The sequence below is a fragment of the Anguilla anguilla genome, chromosome 14 (genome assembly GCF_013347855.1).
Source record: "Anguilla anguilla isolate fAngAng1 chromosome 14, fAngAng1.pri, whole genome shotgun sequence".
In the NCBI taxonomy this organism is placed as follows: Eukaryota; Metazoa; Chordata; class Actinopteri; order Anguilliformes; family Anguillidae; genus Anguilla; species Anguilla anguilla.
In genome coordinates this window covers 8919307-8940559 of record NC_049214.1, presented here as the reverse complement: position 1 = coordinate 8940559, position 21253 = coordinate 8919307, and the positions used below count along the sequence as shown (strand labels likewise).

Genomic DNA, 21253 nt, shown 5'->3' with positions numbered 1-21253 from the left:
TGGTATAGCCAAGGTGTTTATTATAATTTGATAATATAACCTATTTGTATTTCTTTTACATGTGGCATGAACGCACAAAACAGCCCCGCTTTGTCACATTGATTGGTGACAGTTCAATGAACACTGCTCCTTTAAATGGGGCAGAAAATATTCTAAGTTTTATTTCCGGGTTTGTAGGGCAAAGTTGAAAGGTTGACAAACGTCTGCATTTTGTGAGTATATCGATACTGCTGGTTTTGATCACAGAACTGTGGTTTTGGTCATAGCTAGTATCTTATCACAGTAGATTAACGTGCTTTCACTGTCTATGTCTGTGAGAGCACACTTGGGCCGTTTGTGCAAACTGTCTTTGGCAGTCTCCAGATCGTGGCTAGCTCTGGCTAGCTAGCTACAAAGTAACGCAGACAAAATTCAATATCACCAGTGCATAAAATGGCCGTGTTGTCCGCTTTAGAATTAGCAAATGTCAGTAGGCAGTATTTTGCAAATCAAATATTTTAGTTCGTTGCGAACGGTGGGTACAGTGCACAAACTTACTGCATACTGTCTGATATTTAAGTGCGTTAACTACATTATTTCTAGCAGAAATCCACCCTGACCGACGTGCAATAAAATAAGCAGATGTGTGGTGTGAAGTGTTATCAATATCTGGTTGAGTAATGCAGTTGTCGACACTTCTTTATGATCTCCCGGGTAACATTTGTCACATTTAAACAGTTAAGCACAAAATGCACTTTTTGAATCCTTGTAGTTTAGTCTCATTTTAACTGTAGTAAGAAGGAAAAATATTACTGAACTAAATTTCTAGCTACATTTTTACATAAAATATGAACAGTTTCCCCACATTGTTCCCTTGTCTGCATTCTCCACTGAGTTTCATTGCTGCCTGAAGCTTATGGTGTGAAGATCTCCAAGCTTGTTACAGAGGGTGACAGTCAGAATAAAATGTAAAAATGAGCTGCCTTTTTATTGGAAACCTTGGTCTGCCAACCTAACTATGCATCTGTAACTCATGTCTATGGTTGGGGTCTCATTTGGACCAGTTTAGGTTCCTTCAGCTCCTCTTTGCCTCTTTGTTTATGATTTGAAAAGAACTTGTAGAAGCATTTGGACTGTGGTGTTCCAAATTGAGTTGTCTAGGCCTGTCCAAATAGCTATATATTATAGGTTCACTTCAAACATTAATGTACTTAAGAGAGCATGATGCTGGTGTAATTGTGTAGAAATTGCTGCACCTAGTGAACTACACAGCTTATGCTAGTGCAAGTAAAGATAATAGAAGATAGTGCCGGTGTTTGGTGGAAGTGCCTGTGCAAGGAGCTTTGATCTGTGCTTAACCTGAATCATGTCACATGTTACTGTACCATGTAAATTAGTTTTGGAGGGACTCCTTGAATTTACATGTAAACATGGGGCAATTTTCATCTCAGCAGGATGGCGTCCTTTGGCTGGAAGCGGAAAGCCGGTGAGAAGGTCTCCAAGGCAACGGTCCAGCTGTTTGAGGCAGAGGCAGAGGCAGTGGCGGAGGGGGCGGGCCGTGGGGAGGGCGAGGACGAGGTGGACTGGCTCCATGCCATCAAGCGGCGAAGGGAGGTGCTGCTGGACGACTGTGCGACTAAAAGCAAGAGACTGAAGGATGAAGGGGCCCTGCTAGCTGAGCAAGGCAGGTCAGTGTCAGTTTGGCTCATTCAGCTCAAAGTGCTATTCAGTCAAGCGGTATTAATCTTATCTCAGCCTACACCACCATCTATCTATCTCACCCACCAGGGTGATACATGGCACTCAAGTGACAGACTTTTGTCTCTTTCAATGATTTCTAATTTGTAAGTATATTTCTAATCTGATGTGTACTTCTGCTCAATAATCTATATATTTTAGAATAATATAAGTGTAAATTAATCTGAATGACCAGAGGTTTGATTGTTAAAGTCATTATTTTAAGCAGAAGTCAAATCTATTTTCTAATGTCTATATAGACCTAATTATAATGCTGACATGCACAATCTAGGTTATCAAGATCCTGTGCATGCTCTGATACAGTATGTTCGGAGGTAATAATAATGTGACCATGCTAATCTCTCTTGTTAAAAAAAAAAAAGTTAATTCAACACAAAATATGAAACATAAGAACATAATCTGTTATAGAGCCAAAAAATAGAAACAAAACTCAGCCTCTACATTAATTTGTCAGATTTAGTTTTGTGTCACAACCAGAAAAATGGGCATAGACTATTTACAGGGGTTTTACAGGAGTGTTTCGCATTCAGTTTGTGTAGTTAGATGGAATCACACACTGGTGCTTGACCTCATTAACCACTTTCAGAGCAGCTGCTACTGTAATTTCTCAGAATGTGTTAGGCAAGGGTTTTTCCCTCGCTTGGTACAAGAAACGGTCGCTGTCACTTCATAATAGGGGAAGGAGCTACTCGACTTTACTGCCAAAAGGAGTTTGAGGCATGTACGCTGTGCAGAAGGCTTAACTCACCTAATCTCTTCTTGGCGAGAGACATTTGTGAAATCAGTCGCAGAAGTGGCTTCAGTGCCCGTAAATGATGTGTGATTGCTACCAGATTGTAACAAGAGCCAGTGAAATTACTTGCCAACTTGTTTTCCGGTAGATTTGAAGCAAGGGAAAACTTTTCGAGTCTGTCACGATATTTCCTGTAAACCACAGTAAAAAGAGTCATTTTGGAATTTTGCTATAATGTGTTTGAACATTTCATAAGTGATTATCTGGCTGCTCAGATTGTATTCTGCAACCGCATGACATTACTCAAGGAGCAAACCCGGTGAGGTTGTAAATTTGTCCTCAGCCTTAGATTAGCATATCTTTACACAGAAAGCAATGTGCTCTCCTTCCAGCAGAGGGAGTAATTGCTTAGTTTATTTTATAACGTAAGACCTGTAGGTTGATATTAATGCACATACAATTGCCGTCTAACCTCCGGCACCAGTTATAATCAGCTATAATTGTATATTTCTAACATAATGATACAAGGGTAGCATGGTGGTGCAGTCGTTAGTGTAGAGTTCTCACTCTGTATCCCAGAATTACACGTTTCATCTTTGGGACTCGTCAGCTGAACACTTGTAGCATTGACCAAAGCTGTCTGGATGAGGAAGAAAAGTAGTTTCCGGTGTTGCTCTTGTTAAATGTGTTTAGGCTATACTGAGCTCTGTAACCTCAGTATATGCTAAACACAAGATGTCTTCAGGGAGAAAATGTGTGCAGGAATATTTTTACTGCGTTTTGCTGAGAGCACAAACAAAGCTGTTAATCTAGCAAAAAGGATGTCCTATCAGGTCTAAAAAGGATGTACACTGTAAACTAAAGCCTACTGTGTGTGAATGGGAACAGAAAAGGTGCATCCTCTACAAAAGCACGTGTTTGCTAGGCAGATTCTGCAGTGGCAGAGCTGGATTTGATTTGATTCTGATTTATTTGAATGAGGCGACCCACACCAGCTACAGGCTTAATGGACTTTTGTGTGCAGACACAAAAAGAAAGTGTTTCTGTGTGTAAGTGTTACAATACACCCACATTTAAAGGGGTGGTTTCCCCCTTCATTTTTGTGACACTTTACCAGCCTGTCTTGCCTGGAAATATTCAAATGTTATAATTAAAGTATGTAAAATCATTTTTAAAATGCTTTAATACTTTTCAACATAATCTCAAAATAATATTTTTACCGTATGCTGAAAACAATCAACTATCAATGCTGGCTTACCAGAGCAGATCCTCAAGTCTATAAATATGCACTCTAAATCATGCTTTTATAAAAGAAAATCATATTCCATGATTTTTCCATGTTGAATGTCTGTTTTGAAGAATTGCCATTCAACTCCCCCTTGTATAGTTTATCAGGCTTATTTACTCCAAGCCGTGGACAACAGAGAATACCACGGAGGCGTGAGCTGTTGACAGGAAGCAGTGGAGGATGAGGGTGGGAAACATGTGGGTTTGCAGCACGTCCTGTGCTGCTGAGGCTGTGGCCGACGTGCTACCTCTGCAGCCAGCGTGCTACCTCTGCAGCTGGCGTGCTACCTCTACGGCCAGCGTGCTACCTCTGCAGCTGGCGTGCTACCTTTACGGCCAGCGTGCTACCTCTGCAGCTGGCGTGCTACCTCTACGGCCAGCGTGCTACCTCTACGGCCAGCGTGCTACCTCTACGGCCAGTGTGCTACCTCTGCAGCCAATGTGCTACCTCTACGGCCAGCGTGCTACCTCTGCAGCTGGCGTGCTACCTCTACGGCCAGCGTGCTACCTCTGCAGCTGGCGTGCTACCTCTACGGCCAGCATGCTACCTCTACGGCCAGCGTGCTACCTCTACGGCCAGCGTGCTACCTCTACGGCCAGCGTGCTACCTCTGCAGCTGGCGTGCTACCTCTACGGCCAGTGTGCTACCTCTGCAGCCAATGTGCTACCTCTGCAGCCAATGTGCTACCTCTACGGCCAGCGTGCTACCTCTGCAGCTGGCGTGCTACCTCTACGGCCAGCGTGCTACCTCTACGGCCAGCGTGCTACCTCTACGGCCAGCGTGCTACCTCTGCAGCTGGCGTGCTACCTCTACGGCCAGTGTGCTACCTCTGCAGCCAATGTGCTACCTCTGCAGCCAATGTGCTACCTCTGCAGCCAATGTGCTACCTCTGCAGCCAATGTGCTACCTCTACGGCCAGCGTGCTACCTCTGCAGCTGGCGTGCTACCTCTACGGCCAGCGTGCTACCTCTACGGCCAGCGTGCTACCTCTACGGCCAGCGTGCTACCTCTGCAGCTGGCGTGCTACCTCTACGGCCAGTGTGCTACCTCTGCAGCCAACCTGCTACCTCTGCAGTCGTTAACAGCTTTTGAATTTGTGTTATTCTCATTTTGTTTGCGTAGTAGTAGTAGTAGTAGTAGTAGTAGTAGTAGTAGTAGTAGCAGTAGCAGTAGCAGTAGCAGTAGCAGTAGCAGTAGCAGTAGCAGTAGCAGTAGCAGTAGCAGTAGCAGTAGCAGTAGCCGTCGCCGTCCTCCTCGTTTCATCCACATGTTGTAACATAGGTGGATTGTCCCTGAATAAAGCAATCGACAGAGATTTTCTTATGGGTGCAGTAAAAGTGTTCTACCTTCTACCTGGGGTGTGAACCCACAGTACTCTCCCACCACCACATGTGCAACTTTCCAATAATCTTCCAATTAAAAAAATTCTCTTCATAAATCTTTGTTTTCCCATTGCATAATCTGTACTAAACCACATTTGTAACCCACATTGGCCAAGGCATTGTAACCCACAATGCCTTTGGGGGAAATATTTCGGCATATAATTACGAAAGTGCGGTAGCAGTATGGTACAACGGTTAGGGAACTTGACTTCTAACAGAGGTTATCAAGTGTGTCATTGTCCACATCCTACTTTCCCTAATAAATGTTAATAAATATCCGCCCGTATAAATGAATTGTATCTTGAAAATTCTAACTGCCTAAGTTGTCCTGAAAAAGAGTACCGGCTAAATATCTTTACTGCAAATGAAGATATGTTTATCACATTTGAACGTTTCCTTGTTGCCAGTGAATGATTGGGCCAGTCCTAAGCTGCAGAAATGTTATATGCTTGTTAATGGCTGCCGCATAATTCATGGAACTCTAGCAGGGACATTCTGTTTAACATCTTAAATTTTGATGTATTGATGAATATTTTGAGAACCACATAATCAATTGTTGAGGGGAGCTGTTATAGCGTAATCATTCTGCCAGTGCATACTGATCGCTGTGTTTTGGGAATTTTTTTTTCTCTCAGAAATATGACTGATAATGGACTTGAGTAGTTGGTTTTGGCTTATTTCAGGTAGTATGGCAATTGAACCGTGTAAGTGATTAGTTTAACTTAGTTTAAAATGGTGAATATAGCAAGTATATAGCCTACTGTTTTTCTTTTCAGTGCTGTTGTGTGGACAGCTTAATATGAAATTGAACCAAAATAACAGGTTAACATTGAATGATTGAGTTATTGCACAACTTTCCAAAGGGTTTTCACTCCAGTGAGTTTTGCTTTCATCTAATCTGTATGCACCTCTAAAACTGAAGTTCTATCCATTTTTCTGACTGTGTCTTGTTTTGGACTGCTTTTGGGAAATCCCTCTCCTTCACACTTCCTCTTTATCCAAGCACTTTCATCTCTGTGGAAATTTTGTCACACAGTTTCTAAGCATTTGATTTCCCCTACAGAAAGAACTTTGGTTGTCTGATTAAAATATTTCTCCCATGTTCCTTTATATATAAACCGAAAAAGGGCATGCTGTACTTACAAGTATTTTTTCAGTTCCTTACAGTAGTATTAAATAATAAAAAGAAAAGCTTACACTTACAGTTTCAGATGAGACATATGTTATTCTCACTGGGCCAAAATAATTTTCTTCCTCATGAATGCAGCCATTTTGCTATTGACTCGGGGAAACCACCATGCAATGCCACTGTTTTACTAGAAGAGCTTGAGTCATTTTAGTATCTGATGCAACGAGTCACTTAAATACTCTGAACACAACGAATTCATTCTTACCAGGTCCTTTTGAATGACTTTTATGGTCTGTTTGTGTCTCTCATGTTGGATGTGAAGATAATATCAGAATAGCTGATATACACCTTTTTAAACTTCTCCATTTTTTGGTGGTAGGGAGGTTGTTGCTTCTTGGTGTCATCCTGGATCCAGTGATTGGTAGAATAAATGTGGTGGGTTTATGGATATGGATTGTGCTTACATATAAATCACACTGTCAGTAAAAGTGCCGGAAACACACGCGCACACACGCACCCACACACACACACACGCAAGCATATCTTTGATGGAATCCTTTCATGAGTGTACACTTTCTTTCCACCTGACATTTTCTCTACTTCACTGTACTAGAGCTCACAGAGTACCCAAGCTTTACGCTGTGGATAGTCATTGCTTTCGATAACCAAGTCTAATGAAATTTTCCTCAAGTAACTGAATTCAGACAAGGAAATGATGCATTTCTGGTCCAGTGAGCTACAGTGTGGTTATGAGTTACACAGCATCTGGACTTGAATGTAATTTGGTTTGGCTCCTATAAGTATATTACTCTGATATCAGCAGTATGTGTATTACATACAAACCTACTGTTTTCATAAGAGCTATAGGGATTGTTTCTGATGGGCATTTTGATACAGTACGTGGAGGCCGTAGTGGTTATGGATTTTAAACACATAAAATATTTAAGTGTGAAAATGTGTCGTACTAGTTTCCTCATTCTGGGACTTTCTAGGCTTGAACATCCTAGGCAGTACTCTCGGCTAAAGGAGACCCCAGAGTGCATCGACAAGGGAATAATATTGCCATATTTTCCTTATGTACTGTAGTGCAGTGGTTCCCAACTCTTTTTCTGGAGATCGACCATCCTGTACGTTTTCATTTCAACCCTAATTAATTTCAACCCCAACACCTAATTCTACTAATTGGCAGCATAGTGGGTTATCTGGTAGTGTTGAATGTGTGCTTTGTTAGGGTTGGAGTGAAAACCAGAAGGATGTTAGATCTCCAGGAACAGGGATAGGAACCGCTACTGTAGTATCTGTGTCAAGTAAATTAGGCAAGGAAATCACTTGTGTTCAGGCCAACTTTTCAAAATAGTATATCACTCTTGCGTAATCCTGCAGTTCAACTTACTATTTAATGGGCATATTTGAATGTGGCACACCTGCATGCAAATGTAGTTTTTTCAACTTTGACATTATGCAGATGTACCTGCAGGATTTGCGGCTTGTACTGATAGTATTTGTTTTTCGGCGTTAAGGATTACGCTTGTCTGTTAAGGCCTGCAGTTATTGATATTTTCACTATTTCTCACTGGGTGCTTGCTCTTCAGGTGCAGAGAGCATTGTCTGCAGACACAGAACAGGCCTCCTTTCCACATGGTGGAGACACTGCTTAACTTTACAGAGTACCGATTAGCTTCATACGCCTCTTAAGAACCATAAGAAACTGTGAGAAATACAGTGCCGTGAAAAAAAAATTATTTGTTACATTATTAGTCTAATATTTTGTCTGATATTACATTGTATCTAAATATCTGAAACAAATATGCAATAATAGTGGAAATTAGAAAGGGGGCAAATACGTCTGTGTAATGCTCGTCAATCATTAAAGTGTTCCAGGTGAACAGGTAGCAGGTTCATTACCTCACTCAGAGGAACTAGTTTTTCTTGGAAACGCCAGACTACCAAAACCAGGGTTGACTCACTTCTGTCTCCCCATTTGAAGTAAGCAAGGCCTCCCCTTTCCTGTGTCCTTAATTCAGTCTGAGGGAAAGGTTTAGCTATGCCACTCATTTATTTTCACACGTTGACTTTGGCACCTTTTTCATGTTTATTTTCACCCTGTGGCTGAGGGGAAATACACAATGCTGTCTCAGGCATTAGCACGGTTCCAGAATGTGCTGATTGACAGACCGTCTATGGTCACGCTTCTAACTGTCCACTCCACAGCCCTGCCTGTGTCTTGGTCTTGACACGTACTCACAGGGAAAAATGAGTGTTGGACTACCAGTTCTTACCCTCCTGTTCCACCACCCCCCCCCCCCACCCCCCCAAATATGTAATGCCCCCAAATGTTTTTTTCTTTTTGTTTTTGCATTTGTCCCGTCCCTTAACTGCAGCATGAGTCAGGTGGAGTGCAGAGAGGCACGTGCTCCTCTCTGAAGAATGTGGCGATGGCTCCGCCCTCTTCACTTTACGGTCCACCTGCTGCGTACCCGTTTCATTGGAGGAGAACTCAGGCACCAGGAAGATTGGAGAAAAAAAATCCTGCATGTACTTTACTCCTGGTCTACTATTGCTTCATATCCTGTTATCTACCATTATCATTGCATCAAAGACGAAACATGAAATTTCCCAATATTGTCATAGGTGGTATTACATTTGCTTTGTGAATATATAACTTTTCTTCCTGCACTAAAAACTGGTTGGGCTTGGGATTTCTTGTAATTAAATTATCAGTATGGGTGTTGATTCATGATAATATAAATCTTATCTATCTATGAGCGAAATGCCTTCATGCACTCATTGGTTGGCATACTCTGAACTACTTTATGATGCACTGAATCAGTCTTATGTTTTTTTCACTTTTGTGTACATATGTCAATGCTGTCATATAACAAATATTACTGGACGGAATGGGTGTGATGAAACGGTAAACTCTTATCTGAAAATCCTTATCACACGGCAGTGGGTCGCAGGCCAATTTGCTAACCACAGCAGTCTGGAACTTCTGTGTAGATGTCTGTCGTCTTAGCTTGTTACATCCTTGTAGGTTTTCCCATGATGCCAAGCAGGCAAAACGAGGTTAACCAGTGTTATTGCATGCTGCACTCAGACTAGACACAAACAAACAGACACCCACACTTCAGAATGCGTAACGGAAGTGAGGTGTCTGTGCTCTACAGAGGGCTCACCAATGGGCAGTGGTGGTGGCATCCGCGGGCCCTGATGAGGAAGCAGACCTGTATGATTATCCAGTAAGGTCTCTACTCCACTAAGTATTTTTAGTTTGCAGTCAACCTGAAGGAAGGAATTCAGTCTGCAGCAGAAATCCATTTCTTGACTGGGCGGTGACTTTGGGCTGATTTTGGGGATGATACACACTTTGTCCCGCTCATTCATTCCCACATAAGATGCTCAGATGGATAAAAAAAAATGCCTTGCCCTGTTGGTGTATCTTTTTTGCTGTGTAGTCTTCCCATTGCACATGCCCATTTCTTCTCTGTTTCATTTTCCATGTCTCTGTAACATGTGAGTTTTAATGGCAATTCTGCAGCTTTCAGACAAAACCCCTCCATTATGTTCATTGTGTTTTTCCCTGTCTTGCAACTGTAGATTATATTATAACCTCTCTAATGTTGACTACTTATGATATGAGCTTCACTAAATTAAAATGTTCACCAGTTTATATAAAAGAGTATTTCTGATTTAAAAATTTAAAAGAGATTGTGCCATTTTGCCAGATAGTTAGGGGTGTTGTGTTAATGGAGGATTTTGAGGGGAGTTGCCCCAGTAGAACTGGCTTGTCTCCAGCAGCCTCTCAGGAAGCAGAGATGTTTCAAGGTCAAGCACTTTGAGTGTTTGGAAAAGTGCTATATAAATGCAATGATTCATTCATTCATTCATTTATTCAGGGTTCAAGCACTACTTAAACCCTACAGGAATAGTCATGTTTATTAAGGAAGTGTTCTGATAGATTTTCTTGGGACTGCTGCACATAAAATGACCTGACCTTCTGCCAGGCTTCAACCCTCCTGGCCACCTTCACCCAAGGGGGGAAGGAGATTGAATGCCAGGGCTGTCAAAGTCCTGCAAACCGGACTCAGCCACTCGGGTAGCTGTCAGGCTTTTGAAAACTGACACCCCATGTGTTAGTCAGCACCTACTGACTGTCTCCAAAGTCTCTTTCTGGGCTCTTTGTTTGTCTTGCGTGTGAAACGGGCTGGCTTAGCAGGGTTATGAACAACCAAGGCCTCTTATCAGATCTGGCTATGTGATGCCCGTAGAGTTCAAATTGTTAAAGATTGAACAGCGCCAACAAAGGCTTTGGTCCTTACCAGCATGACTGAACAAGCATCTCTTCTGCTTCTGAAGCTTATTGAGGTTGAGGATTATCTGTGTTTGCTAGCAGATACTTGCTGTTATCAGCAATACGTGACCACAATGCCATGGATCACAATTTGAGATATGTGGTGTAAGGGGAGAGCGCACGTCCTTTCTTAAAAGCCGCGTTTCCACCGCAGGGACCAGGGTCTAAATTAAGTTCCGGGGTCTTTATTTTACCCCCAAAAAAAGGACTGTATTTTCACCATGTGTATTAATGTGTCTAGTTGCCATAATCAGTTAATCTTACCCTAGCCATGACCTGCCCGACGATCAGTGGAGGATCTGATACTCAGATATCATCCAGAGGCCTAGTCAGTCTATTGTGCTCTTTTACATGTGAAGTGTGCGTGCGTGTGCATGTGTGCGCGCGTGTGTACGGGTGTGATACCTGGAGTATCAGTCTCTTCCTGTCTAGGGTCTGGAATACCTTACAGTTGTAAATGACAGCCATTTGTTCGTCTACAGGCAATGGGAAGCAATAAAGAGATGGGATGAAGCCATACAGTTGACTCCAGAAGATGCTGTTCTGTATGAGATGAAGGCACAGGTATGCCAACTGATCAGTGTTGTATCAGTGAGTGATTACATTTCATTGCATTACATTTTATGATTGCATTTCTTAGCCTGGCAAATGATCAACATGTTTCTAGTGTCTGACAGGAACATCACTCTACATTCCAGATAACAGACTTAGTGAGTTTAAGCACACGTCTGCCACACATCTCTAAATCTGTCTTGCACGTGGGTCAACATATAGGCCTATCAAAAACAAACACAAGCACAGATGATCTTGTTTTAGCAATGTTTTACATAGTTACTATGGTTTTATTGATAATTGCCATTGTGCTTGTTTCTTTTTTAAAACCTCTTGCAGCAATAACCAGTAACACAACTTGAAAAACAAATTCATAGAGTGCCTTGTTATTCCTTAATTTATTAATTAATGAATTTATTTTTATGATTGCACAATAAGGTTTTATTTTTAAATTTTAAATAGCAACAGAGTACTTCTGCAGATACGGTATCTTCCTAATGTTGTGTGATGGAGATTGAGCTGAACGACATTGAGCTGGATCTAGCATGGATGTGCACTACTGAAAAATATTTATGACGAAAAGGTAGTGTTAATTACCCTGTTAAAACTAATTTTAATAGGCCATTTGAATATTGTATCATTTTAGGATGTACATAAGAACATTATCAGGAAGTACTTGTGTTGCTCTGTCCTTGAACTGCACTGAACAACTTTGTGTTGTGAAGGTAATGGGTCACATTTTTTATTTATTGTATTAATTCACGAAGTGTCTGTTATTGTGAAACCTTTGCTCACAGAAATAAGAGCTTGAGGTGCTGCTAAGGCCTGTGCTCGCCCATTGTTTATGTTAGCTAAGCCTGTTCATATACAGTACTGTCTGTACAGTCAAAAGAACATTAGCATACCTTATTGCATGCACTAGTACAAAGGGTGCTCAATGAGTCATGGAATCACAGTGCCGAAAAATCACAAAAATAGCTAGAATTGAGGAAATTCCGTGACTTACGGCCAGCCTTAGTGACTGGTTGCCTATATTGCAATCACATCATGCAATCCCCCGTGCAATCTTTATTGTATTAAATTATTTTTCTCGTCCTCACGCTATAATATTGGTGGGGTTATTTGGCCTGTTTTGTAATATTGGGGTGAATTACAGACTGCTCTCTGGATTCAGCACAGTCAATCTGAATTACAATCTGCATTCTGGATTCGCCACAGTCAATTTGAATTACAGACTGCTCTCTGGATTCACCACAGTCCATCTGAAATACATTATTAAATAATGAAAATTAAATAATGACACATTAGTCGCAGAGGAAGTTGAGAGCTAAAGCATGCCTGCTGTTTTCTAATCATTAGCATATATCCTGGCATTATTTTATTAGTTTTTTGTGTTGTGAATGTAATGGTCTTAGAATTTTTCATTTATTGTATTAATTCACGAGTGTCTGTTATTGTGAAACCTTCCCTCACAGAAATAAGAGCTTGAGGTGCTGCTAAGGCCTGTGCTCTCCCATTGTTTATGTTAGCTAAGCCTGTTCATATACAGTACTGTCTGTACAGTCAAAAGAACATTAGCATACCTTATTGCATGCACTGGTACAAAGGGTGCTCAATGAGTCAGAGATGGAATCACAGTGCTAAAGCTATTGTTAAGTTGTCTTGACTATAACAAGGCATATACTCCACTGAAAGTTCCTGTGAACGTCTGCAGTGTTATAACTGCTATATACTGAACAATGTGCAACTGCATGCCCTATCATGGGCTAACAATAACATTGGACTTATGGATGGAGTGATGATAGCACTTATTTGTAAATATATCATTGTACGATGGAAGTTGGAAGAATTTGACTGGTAATCTAAGGAAGGCAATCCCCTGCAGATGTTAGTTAAGGCCGTCAGGATTCCTCATTTTGACCTTCAAGCAAAACCCTTCCTTTGTGGCCCAGGAAGATGTGTTTTAGAGTTTGTAGTCAGTATACTTCTATATATACTTCTATACATGATATATGAATAACACAGTTGTAGCTGCTGAGGGGTCACCAGCACAGCAGCATTTAGGTGGTAAATTCTGATATTGCAGGAATGTCACAGGGAGAGGGTTGTTGCTGAGTAACTGATTGCTAAGCCCATTTATCAGAACCCAGTTCAATGGCTACATAAACTAACGAAATGTCAGTACGTTTGTGTAGCTTGCTATTGGTAAGATAGCAAAAAAACAAAACTGCCCAGTGCCCACAAAGTTACACTATTCCTTTAAGCTTAGGGTTCTTTTCAGAGGACACAAAAAGAGTAAACAGAATTGCTCCTTGATTTATGGCTGTTATATCCTGTCTCAATTTGACTGAATATTTTTCACACTTTGAATGGAATATAATGCAGTTATTGTTAAGTGGGAAATTGCTTCCTGTGAAAGAAAGCCAGTAGAGCTCCCTTGTAATGAGAGTTACATTTAAGGTGAGCCATAACTACCTTAATCGAGCTGTGACAGTTCCGGCTAGGAAGGAATGAAGAGGCAGCAAAAACTCCAGGTGAACTGTGTAGAGGATTGTATTTTATTGGAGCTGAAATGGATCCGGATTAATAATCTGATGTGAGCATAGTAATTTGGCAGATATCTGTCACTGCCCGTATTGCCCTCCCTCTCTCTGTGTACCGAAAGAAAAGAAACGCAAATCAAATTTTAAAAAGTCACGATTATCAGAAATTCTTTTTTGTAGGACCATGGAAGGCAGTTTTACATTGTACAGAAAGTGTGGAGTATGAGCCATTTATGGGCAGGAATAATGTTTTGGTTGTAGCATTTGCGGGATGTGCTACAGGCATTCCGTTGCTTAGATCAAGGAAGACGTGTGATGTGATAGCTGTTCTTTCATATCATCTTCAACAGTACTCCAAACCTGATGAATGCAGTGACTTGACGTCAGAGGCTTTTTGGTATCGTCATTTCCCAGAGTCCTTTGGATATGTTATTTATAGGCACACTGCTCATTACGTAGATTCTCTGCCTCATAAATTGAATTTTCAGGTCTGTTGTGGAAAATCACCACTCTCTGTTTAGGGCTGTAAGGCTTCTTTGTTACATGAATGCATGGAGAGATCTCTACACTTTGCAAAACACCTCTGGGAGGAAGGGGATGAACACAGTACTCCCCCTGAATTGAGACAGTCAAAAACAAGAGTGTCACAGATAATTCAAAAGGGCAGTTGTGGTTAGAGTAGGTGGATAAACCAGAAAAGTTATGCTCATTAGTATAAACACCATTTGTACGTGTCTTTAGTCATGTACACCAGTTTTTCTAAAGGACAGCACTTCTCTTTTCTTCTTTCTCATTTTACACTTCACGTTATAGAATCAGCAAAAGCATATACTCATTTAACTTCCACATGTCTTTATTGACCTGAGGCTTCTGTTAATTGCATTATAAATGTGAGTTATAATGGCATCATTTGAAAATGATTGCATTTGTAACATGTACGTTTTCTTACAGTGTTTGTTTCACGGACCCTATTGTAGTAGTTTAGTACAGCACTGGTCTGGATAATCCGACAGCTGCGTATACAGTGATTTCTTTTTATTGCATTTGTCACACTGCATGGTTTCAGATCTTTAGACAAAGTTTATTATTAGACAAAGGGAACCTGAGTCAACACAAAACACAATAAAATTATTATTTTATTTAATGAAAAGTTATCGTACCCACCCAATATCACCCATGTGGAAAAACTTTTTCTCATGGGTGATATGTGTGTGTTTGTCCAACGTTTTCATTAAATAAATGAAATTATATTGTACAAAAATGTTTTGTGTTTACTCAGTTTCACTTTGTCTCACTTTGTTTCACTCATATTACATTTTGTCTAAGGATCTGAAACCATTCTGTGTGACAAATATGCAATAATAGAAGAAAAAAGGAAGGGGGCACATGCTTTTCATGGCGCTTTATGTTCTGGACAGGTGCACATCAGCTCACATTGTCTTTGTTGTACTTTGTGTTGATTCCAGCATGCATATTATTTAATGTATGTGTCACTGCTGCCTATGGTCCCGTGCTCAGTATTCTGAGGTGGTAGGCCCTTGAATTCCTAATGCGCTTGGCAAAGTGCTTAAACCCGTCCAGTTAAAAATCCAGGTGCACATGGGATATTTAGTCATTATATTAAATAAATACTGTAATAAGAGAAGAAGGGGTTTCTAAAAGACAAAAATTTCCCATGACAATTCATGTATCATAGTCACAATTGTTGCATTGTCTTTGCATGCTACAGTCATGCAGTGTATGAAATTTTGGGATGGGTCTATGGGATACTGGGAATCATTCCTTGGTAGAGTAGACACTGCCATGCCAAGTGCAGTGTAACTGTAAAGACTGTAATTGAATATAAATGTTTTTTTAAAACCCATCTGAAATTGGCTAGTGGTGCAGAAAGAATGGCAATACACAGTAATTTGCGTGGGTTGTATTAAAATAATGTATGTTCTTTTGTTTGCCAACCTACTTTCTAAACATTTGTGTAACACACAGGAGCAAAGTGTAAATCTAAGCAGCCAGCAAAAACGATTCTGAAAAAGTCCATGCATGCTTGGGACACAGTGAAGGGCCCAAAATCTGCTATTGTGTCTCCCTGCTGTTGCTGAACTTAGGCTGTCTGAGCCTTCCATGACCCTTGACCCCTCGGTCCTCTCCCACCAGGTTCTGACTAGTCTGCAGGAGGTATTCCAGGCGGTTCAAGCGGCTGAGATGGCGGTGAAGCTCCGCCCACTCTGGTGGGAGGCCTGGCAGACCCTTGGGAGGGCTCAGCTCGGCCTGGGGGAGGTGGATCTGGTGAGCGTCTTAACGATACATATGAGTGATCGCTGTTCCTCGCTGTACTGTCCTCCGCGCTGTTTACGCACGCTCCAAATTCCATTATCCAACCTGCCACGAATTCAAGACTTTCCCTGCGTACTGTACTTCTGTTTAAGAACACTGCATTCAGGCATGCGTTTTTATCATTTCTTTTCTCAACAGACTTAACTCTCAGACATCCAGACAGAGTTATCAGCGCAAACATTTGCAGTAGTACGATACCAAAGAATCCCTACTTGGATTAGGAGGTTTATTGACAGAAAATGGATTCACCAGCTTTAAATATCTTTCTTTGCATACTAATATAGCGTCCTAATATTGTGGTGGTTATGGTTTGCTGTTCCCATGAGAAAGGTACTTCATTAAGCAAACTTCATTAATGGTCCTATTGGCTGATGTGTCAGAGTATATACAGAGTTACATGTGCCTGGCATTACCATAATGCCCTCTACAACTCAAGTTTTATATATACTGGTATGTAGTTCTAGCCAGTTATATGATTTTATAGTATATCTTATCGTATATATATAATATATCTCATAGAAAATATGGAAGATATGAATTGTAAGCATAAAAACAACATAATACTTTTTTTTAATCATCACTGTAGCCCAACATGTCAGCTTTCTTCATCAATACTGGTGGCATTCCATGTATATGTGGCTAGTTCATATATACATGACTCATGTTTATATTTGCAAGTGTCTTCCATAGCATTTCTAATATGCTCTTAAGTATGTTGGAATAGAGATTCATACATAAATACATTGACTTAATTTATATATTAAGAATAAACTTATATATTTAATAAAGTATATTCTCATTTTGCTCAATAATTTGGCATGCATAAGTGAGTTTCTGGCTTTTATCTATAACTCCATTTCACATGCCTTTGTGTCGGAGATGAATGCTGTTTCAGCACTCCTAAGCCCTGGAAGCTCAGAGACCTCTGTAAGTGTGTGTGGTGCAGGCCTGGACGTGCGTGTTCATGCAGCAGGTATTCAGCAAGGGGCAAAAGGTTCAACACAGCCCAGTGACTATTTGTTCTTTATGGCTTTGTGATTCTAGTGCATGCTTCATGCTTATTTATGTCTTGGGGCTCATTGGAAAATATGGGAGTGCATGATGTTGATGTAGCATATCGAGTATATACATGAAATAACATAAAGGGAATGATTAATTGTTCTCTCTGAATTCATTTTTGTGTGGGTTATTTATTTATTTATTTTTTTAGATAGTTTTAAGTTTAAGTGTACATTTTCTGTACATATGCTTTTGACCTGTAAGCTCTTAAACTGTAAGGTGCCAAGGTTTACACCAGACTGTGGATTTTTTCAAGTTGACTGTGCATTTCCTCAGGCAAGTTTAATAATGTTTCTTCATGTCCAGTCCTTTCAGCTGAAAGCAGCTGAAGGAGGGTAGAGTTTATGAATTGGATTTTCTTGTTGTCCTTGAGCTTTGCAGCACTATTTCTGAGCCCACAGAAAATCTGGTACAATATGGCACAAAGAATGATGCAAATGATTTTAAAGGGTCGTGTGTCATGACAGGATAATCTGTCTAAAGTGCTGACTAGTTGCAGGGTCCGGTGAATGTATATATGTATAATGTTTAAAGACATGCTGGGTTTTAGCAAACAGATTTTGCTGTGCAAAACCACCTCAAAAACTTGCTAAATGTGTTGCATTGTTCAGATGCATTGTGATGAGGATGGTGGAGGCAAACGGGAAAAATCGCTGGATTTGAAGATGTGTCTGTTCACCAGTGACCAGTTTTGGCACAGGCCTTAATTGGAGGGTTTAGTGGTTCCTTGAGATGTCAGTATCTCTATAAAGCCCTGTGCTTAAAGGTAACATCTGATCTGGTGTTTGAGTGGATTTGTTATTTAGCCCTGTTGCTAGTAAAGCATTTAGCTCTCAGCTGCTCCATGTTGCTGGCACTTAGCAGCCAGAGCAGTTTCAGGTGAAGTGGTTTAATACAGTGGGTAAAATGAGGATTTAGATTGCAGGTTTGCCTGACCTCCAGTCATTACATCCAGTCTTAGCAATCAGAGGAGCTGTGATTGGTCTGCATGGACCGGTTATTTTCACTTTTTCTTACTGAGACTGGCTGGATGGCTGCTGGCTATATCATAAAAGCGATCACTGCCCTTTGCAAATCACAGATTAAAAAATTTAGCAATTTAATAGCATTTGGCTCTTTTTCGATTCATTTAGTCAGACATTTATGGTGTTATTTTATGACTTCTAAATATTTATTTTATTGGATCCTGCCTGTGATTTGCATTCTCAAAAGAAAATGAAAATGGAGTGTTCCTTATGTTTTGATTTTTAGTTTACGTTCTGGAGGGGGAAAATAAATCATGCTGCCATTTTCCTTATTCCATTTGTTTTGTCAGAAACACCTTTTCTGTAGTCTACAAAGTACATCCTTATGAGATTTAATCACTCAATGGCTAGACTCAAAACCAAATATGAGTTCATAATCTCATCAGATGTAAACTTCGGCATTGTTCATCGAACATAGAAGACAAAGTTTTCAACTTCTAATTTTTCAGGCTGTGAGGAGCTTCCAGGTGGCAATTCACTTGTGTCCGACAGAGCGCCCCCTATGGGAAGAAGACCTGTGCTGGGCACAGAAGCTGCAGCGTCAGAGCAGAGCAGCGCGGGAGAAGGAAGAGGAGGAAGAGGAGGTGAAGCAGCAGCTGCTCCATGCCCCTGAGCTCATTCCGGACTATGACTTTGAGAGCAGCGAGGTGGTGGCTGCCTGCGTGACCATCGCAGAGAGACAGAAGCGCTACGACAGCCTCAGAAAGAGCACCGTGCTCGTGGATTCTAGCGGCGCCCTGGTAACCGTGAGCAACGAGGACGATGAGATGGTGCCCCAGGACCAGTTTGTCAAAGCGCGGTGCCTGTGACGCGATTGGCTGACATAAGTGGGATTTAATGGTCTTAGCTGTAGATATTTTTTGTTCGGTGAGGTTTTCCAGTGCTTCTTGTGGGATGCTGTATCCTGGCCTTTCTCAAGAGAAAATGTTCGTGTTCTCATATCCGGCCATGGCTTTTGGGTTCCTCTTGTGATGTATTCTGTGTTCTTTCATTTGAATATGCATGTTTTATTGTCAAAGAATACACGTCTGTTCCACTATCAGAAAACAATGTGCATTTAAAACTTCGATATTTATTACACAGAGATATTTTTTTCAGTGCTCCAAGCATGAGACCTAGCTCTGTGTCTTGTTTGAACAGTCTTGGTAAACGGGATGAAGAACTCAAAACATCTTGGGTGTGAATGATTCAGTTTAAACAATCCATTTGTGCTAAAGGATGAAGTGTTATGTTAGACATGCCACTTCAAGGTTAATGTTCAGGGTATTATGAATATCATGGATTTTTTTCAGATAAACAGTGTCAACATTATTTCAAAATCAATTTTTATATGTTTAAAAACTAAAAGCACATGTTATTGAAACCCAAATGGTAAATGTATTACTGTCCTGGAACTGTGAGATGACCTCCCTTTGAATTCAGAGGACGTTTACCTTATTGCGTTTATTAAGACATAAACTATAAAAAGGAAACATAAAACTTTATCATTGTACCTGGCATTGAAAACACATTTAACGACTGAATGGGATTCCGGGTACTTCAGTTTATTAGTATATCTGGCATTTATGGTGGTGCTTTGTCCATTTCCGTGCCTGACTGTTTAAATTCTCACGTAATTTCTTCCACTCGGCAGTATAATTGCAGAATGGGAGTATCGCATGAAAGACTCGGGCCTTGGTACATTACCAGGATGTTGAACCCACACCCTCCAATTGATGGAGAAAGTTTTTAACTTGAAAATTATTAAAGTGACTCATTTAAATTCTAATGCAACAAATTAAGTAGCAGTTGGAAGTGTTCCACATGAGAGATGACGAAAGACCATACCCACAGGCGATTCATGGGGGAGTTCATGGGAATCAAAAGGGACAATTTGGTGCTTTTAGCTCTCAAATAAGATTGGACCGTGAGATCTCAAAACAGTTTTTGTAAGACTTAAAAGTGAAAGGGATTTCATTAGTTCTGCGCCTGGAGCATAGGAAAATGATCCTAGCTTTAACCACCGTGGCCATCAACAGCTTCTAATTTGTTTTGAATATTGAGAAAATGAGTCAGATCCCCTTGTTGCTTCAGTAAGCATCTGTGTAGTTACACAGTCAGGGTCCTCTCTGCATAGGCTGCATAATTGTAATAAATTAATATAAAATAATACAAGATGAACTGATGCCTAATTATTCTAACTATGTTTCTGGTAAAGGGATCTAACCCCTGGAGAGATTATTTGTGGCTCACTGTGTATTACAATATTAAAAATGTAATTCTGAGATGTGTCCTATTAAAAGACTTTAATATGTAAGGTCATTAATATATTTGGCATCCATAGCAACACCAATGGAGAGAGGAGAAAGCCATTAAGGGAGGGCTTTTGGAAGGGCTGCTGGGAATTGCAAAAAGCCTGAAAGAAGCATCATGCCATCAGGTCATAACTATTACCATAAATGCTTCATTGCCTGTAAATTCCTGGGATAGAAAAAAAAGGAAATAGTTAATAGATGAAACATGGAACATTTATTCTGTTTCCGCTTGTCACAAATTTAACCCCTCTTAAAATGATAGGATATTTTGCAGTCAATCAAAATGCATTTAGGTTTGAGCGAAAATGGACATCATGCTATTACCGTAACGTACTGTTAAGCGAAAGTATTACAGTCTGGATTGGATTGCATTTGTGATGATCCTGAATACTGATGCCTTTTTTTGGAACATAAAACATCGCCTACAGGACAGATGAAACTGAAATGATACAATGACTTAAGATGTAACCATCTGGTTGGGAGGAAATGTGGTCATGTCCAGATGTGGACCGCCTGGGATCCAATTGCCATGCCTAATTACTTTAAGACGTTGGTACAGTAGTAGAAACAAAAGTACAATCCCGTGTCCACTTTACAACCGGCTTCTGTAGTTAATCGCTAGCATGAACCTTTAATTTCATAAAAAGATATGTTGGATTTTTTAATGTTATTGTGGTATGTCCAGGTATTCTTCAGCCCAGGTCAGAATGGCTCCCTCAGTAGTTTCTGATATGATGCACAATGTGGCTAAATCGGACAGAGTGGACATGTTTTTATTGACATTTAATTAATGCCACTTCTCCTACTGCTTGAGAACAAACTGAAC

General features: G+C 40.6%; 1 protein-coding gene across 3 annotated transcripts; it reads left to right on the top strand.

Moving 5' to 3' along the window:
• Positions 1-111: 111 nt before the first annotated feature.
• ttc33 (tetratricopeptide repeat domain 33) lies at positions 112-20397 on the top strand. Of its 3 annotated transcripts, none has more exons than XM_035392441.1 (5): positions 112-212; positions 1434-1667; positions 11103-11184; positions 15870-16001; positions 18583-20397. In XM_035392441.1, exons 2-5 carry the CDS (start codon positions 1435-1437, stop codon positions 18940-18942), a joined length of 807 nt encoding a protein of 268 aa, XP_035248332.1. In that variant the 5' UTR covers positions 112-212; position 1434; the 3' UTR covers positions 18943-20397. The 3 variants fall into 3 exon arrangements, with proteins under 3 accessions (XP_035248332.1, XP_035248330.1, XP_035248331.1); XM_035392439.1 differs by having other exon boundaries at positions 150-212; positions 1431-1667; XM_035392440.1 differs by lacking the exon at positions 112-212 and adding an exon at positions 219-947 and having other exon boundaries at positions 1431-1667.
• The last annotated feature ends 856 nt before the right edge of the window (positions 20398-21253 follow it).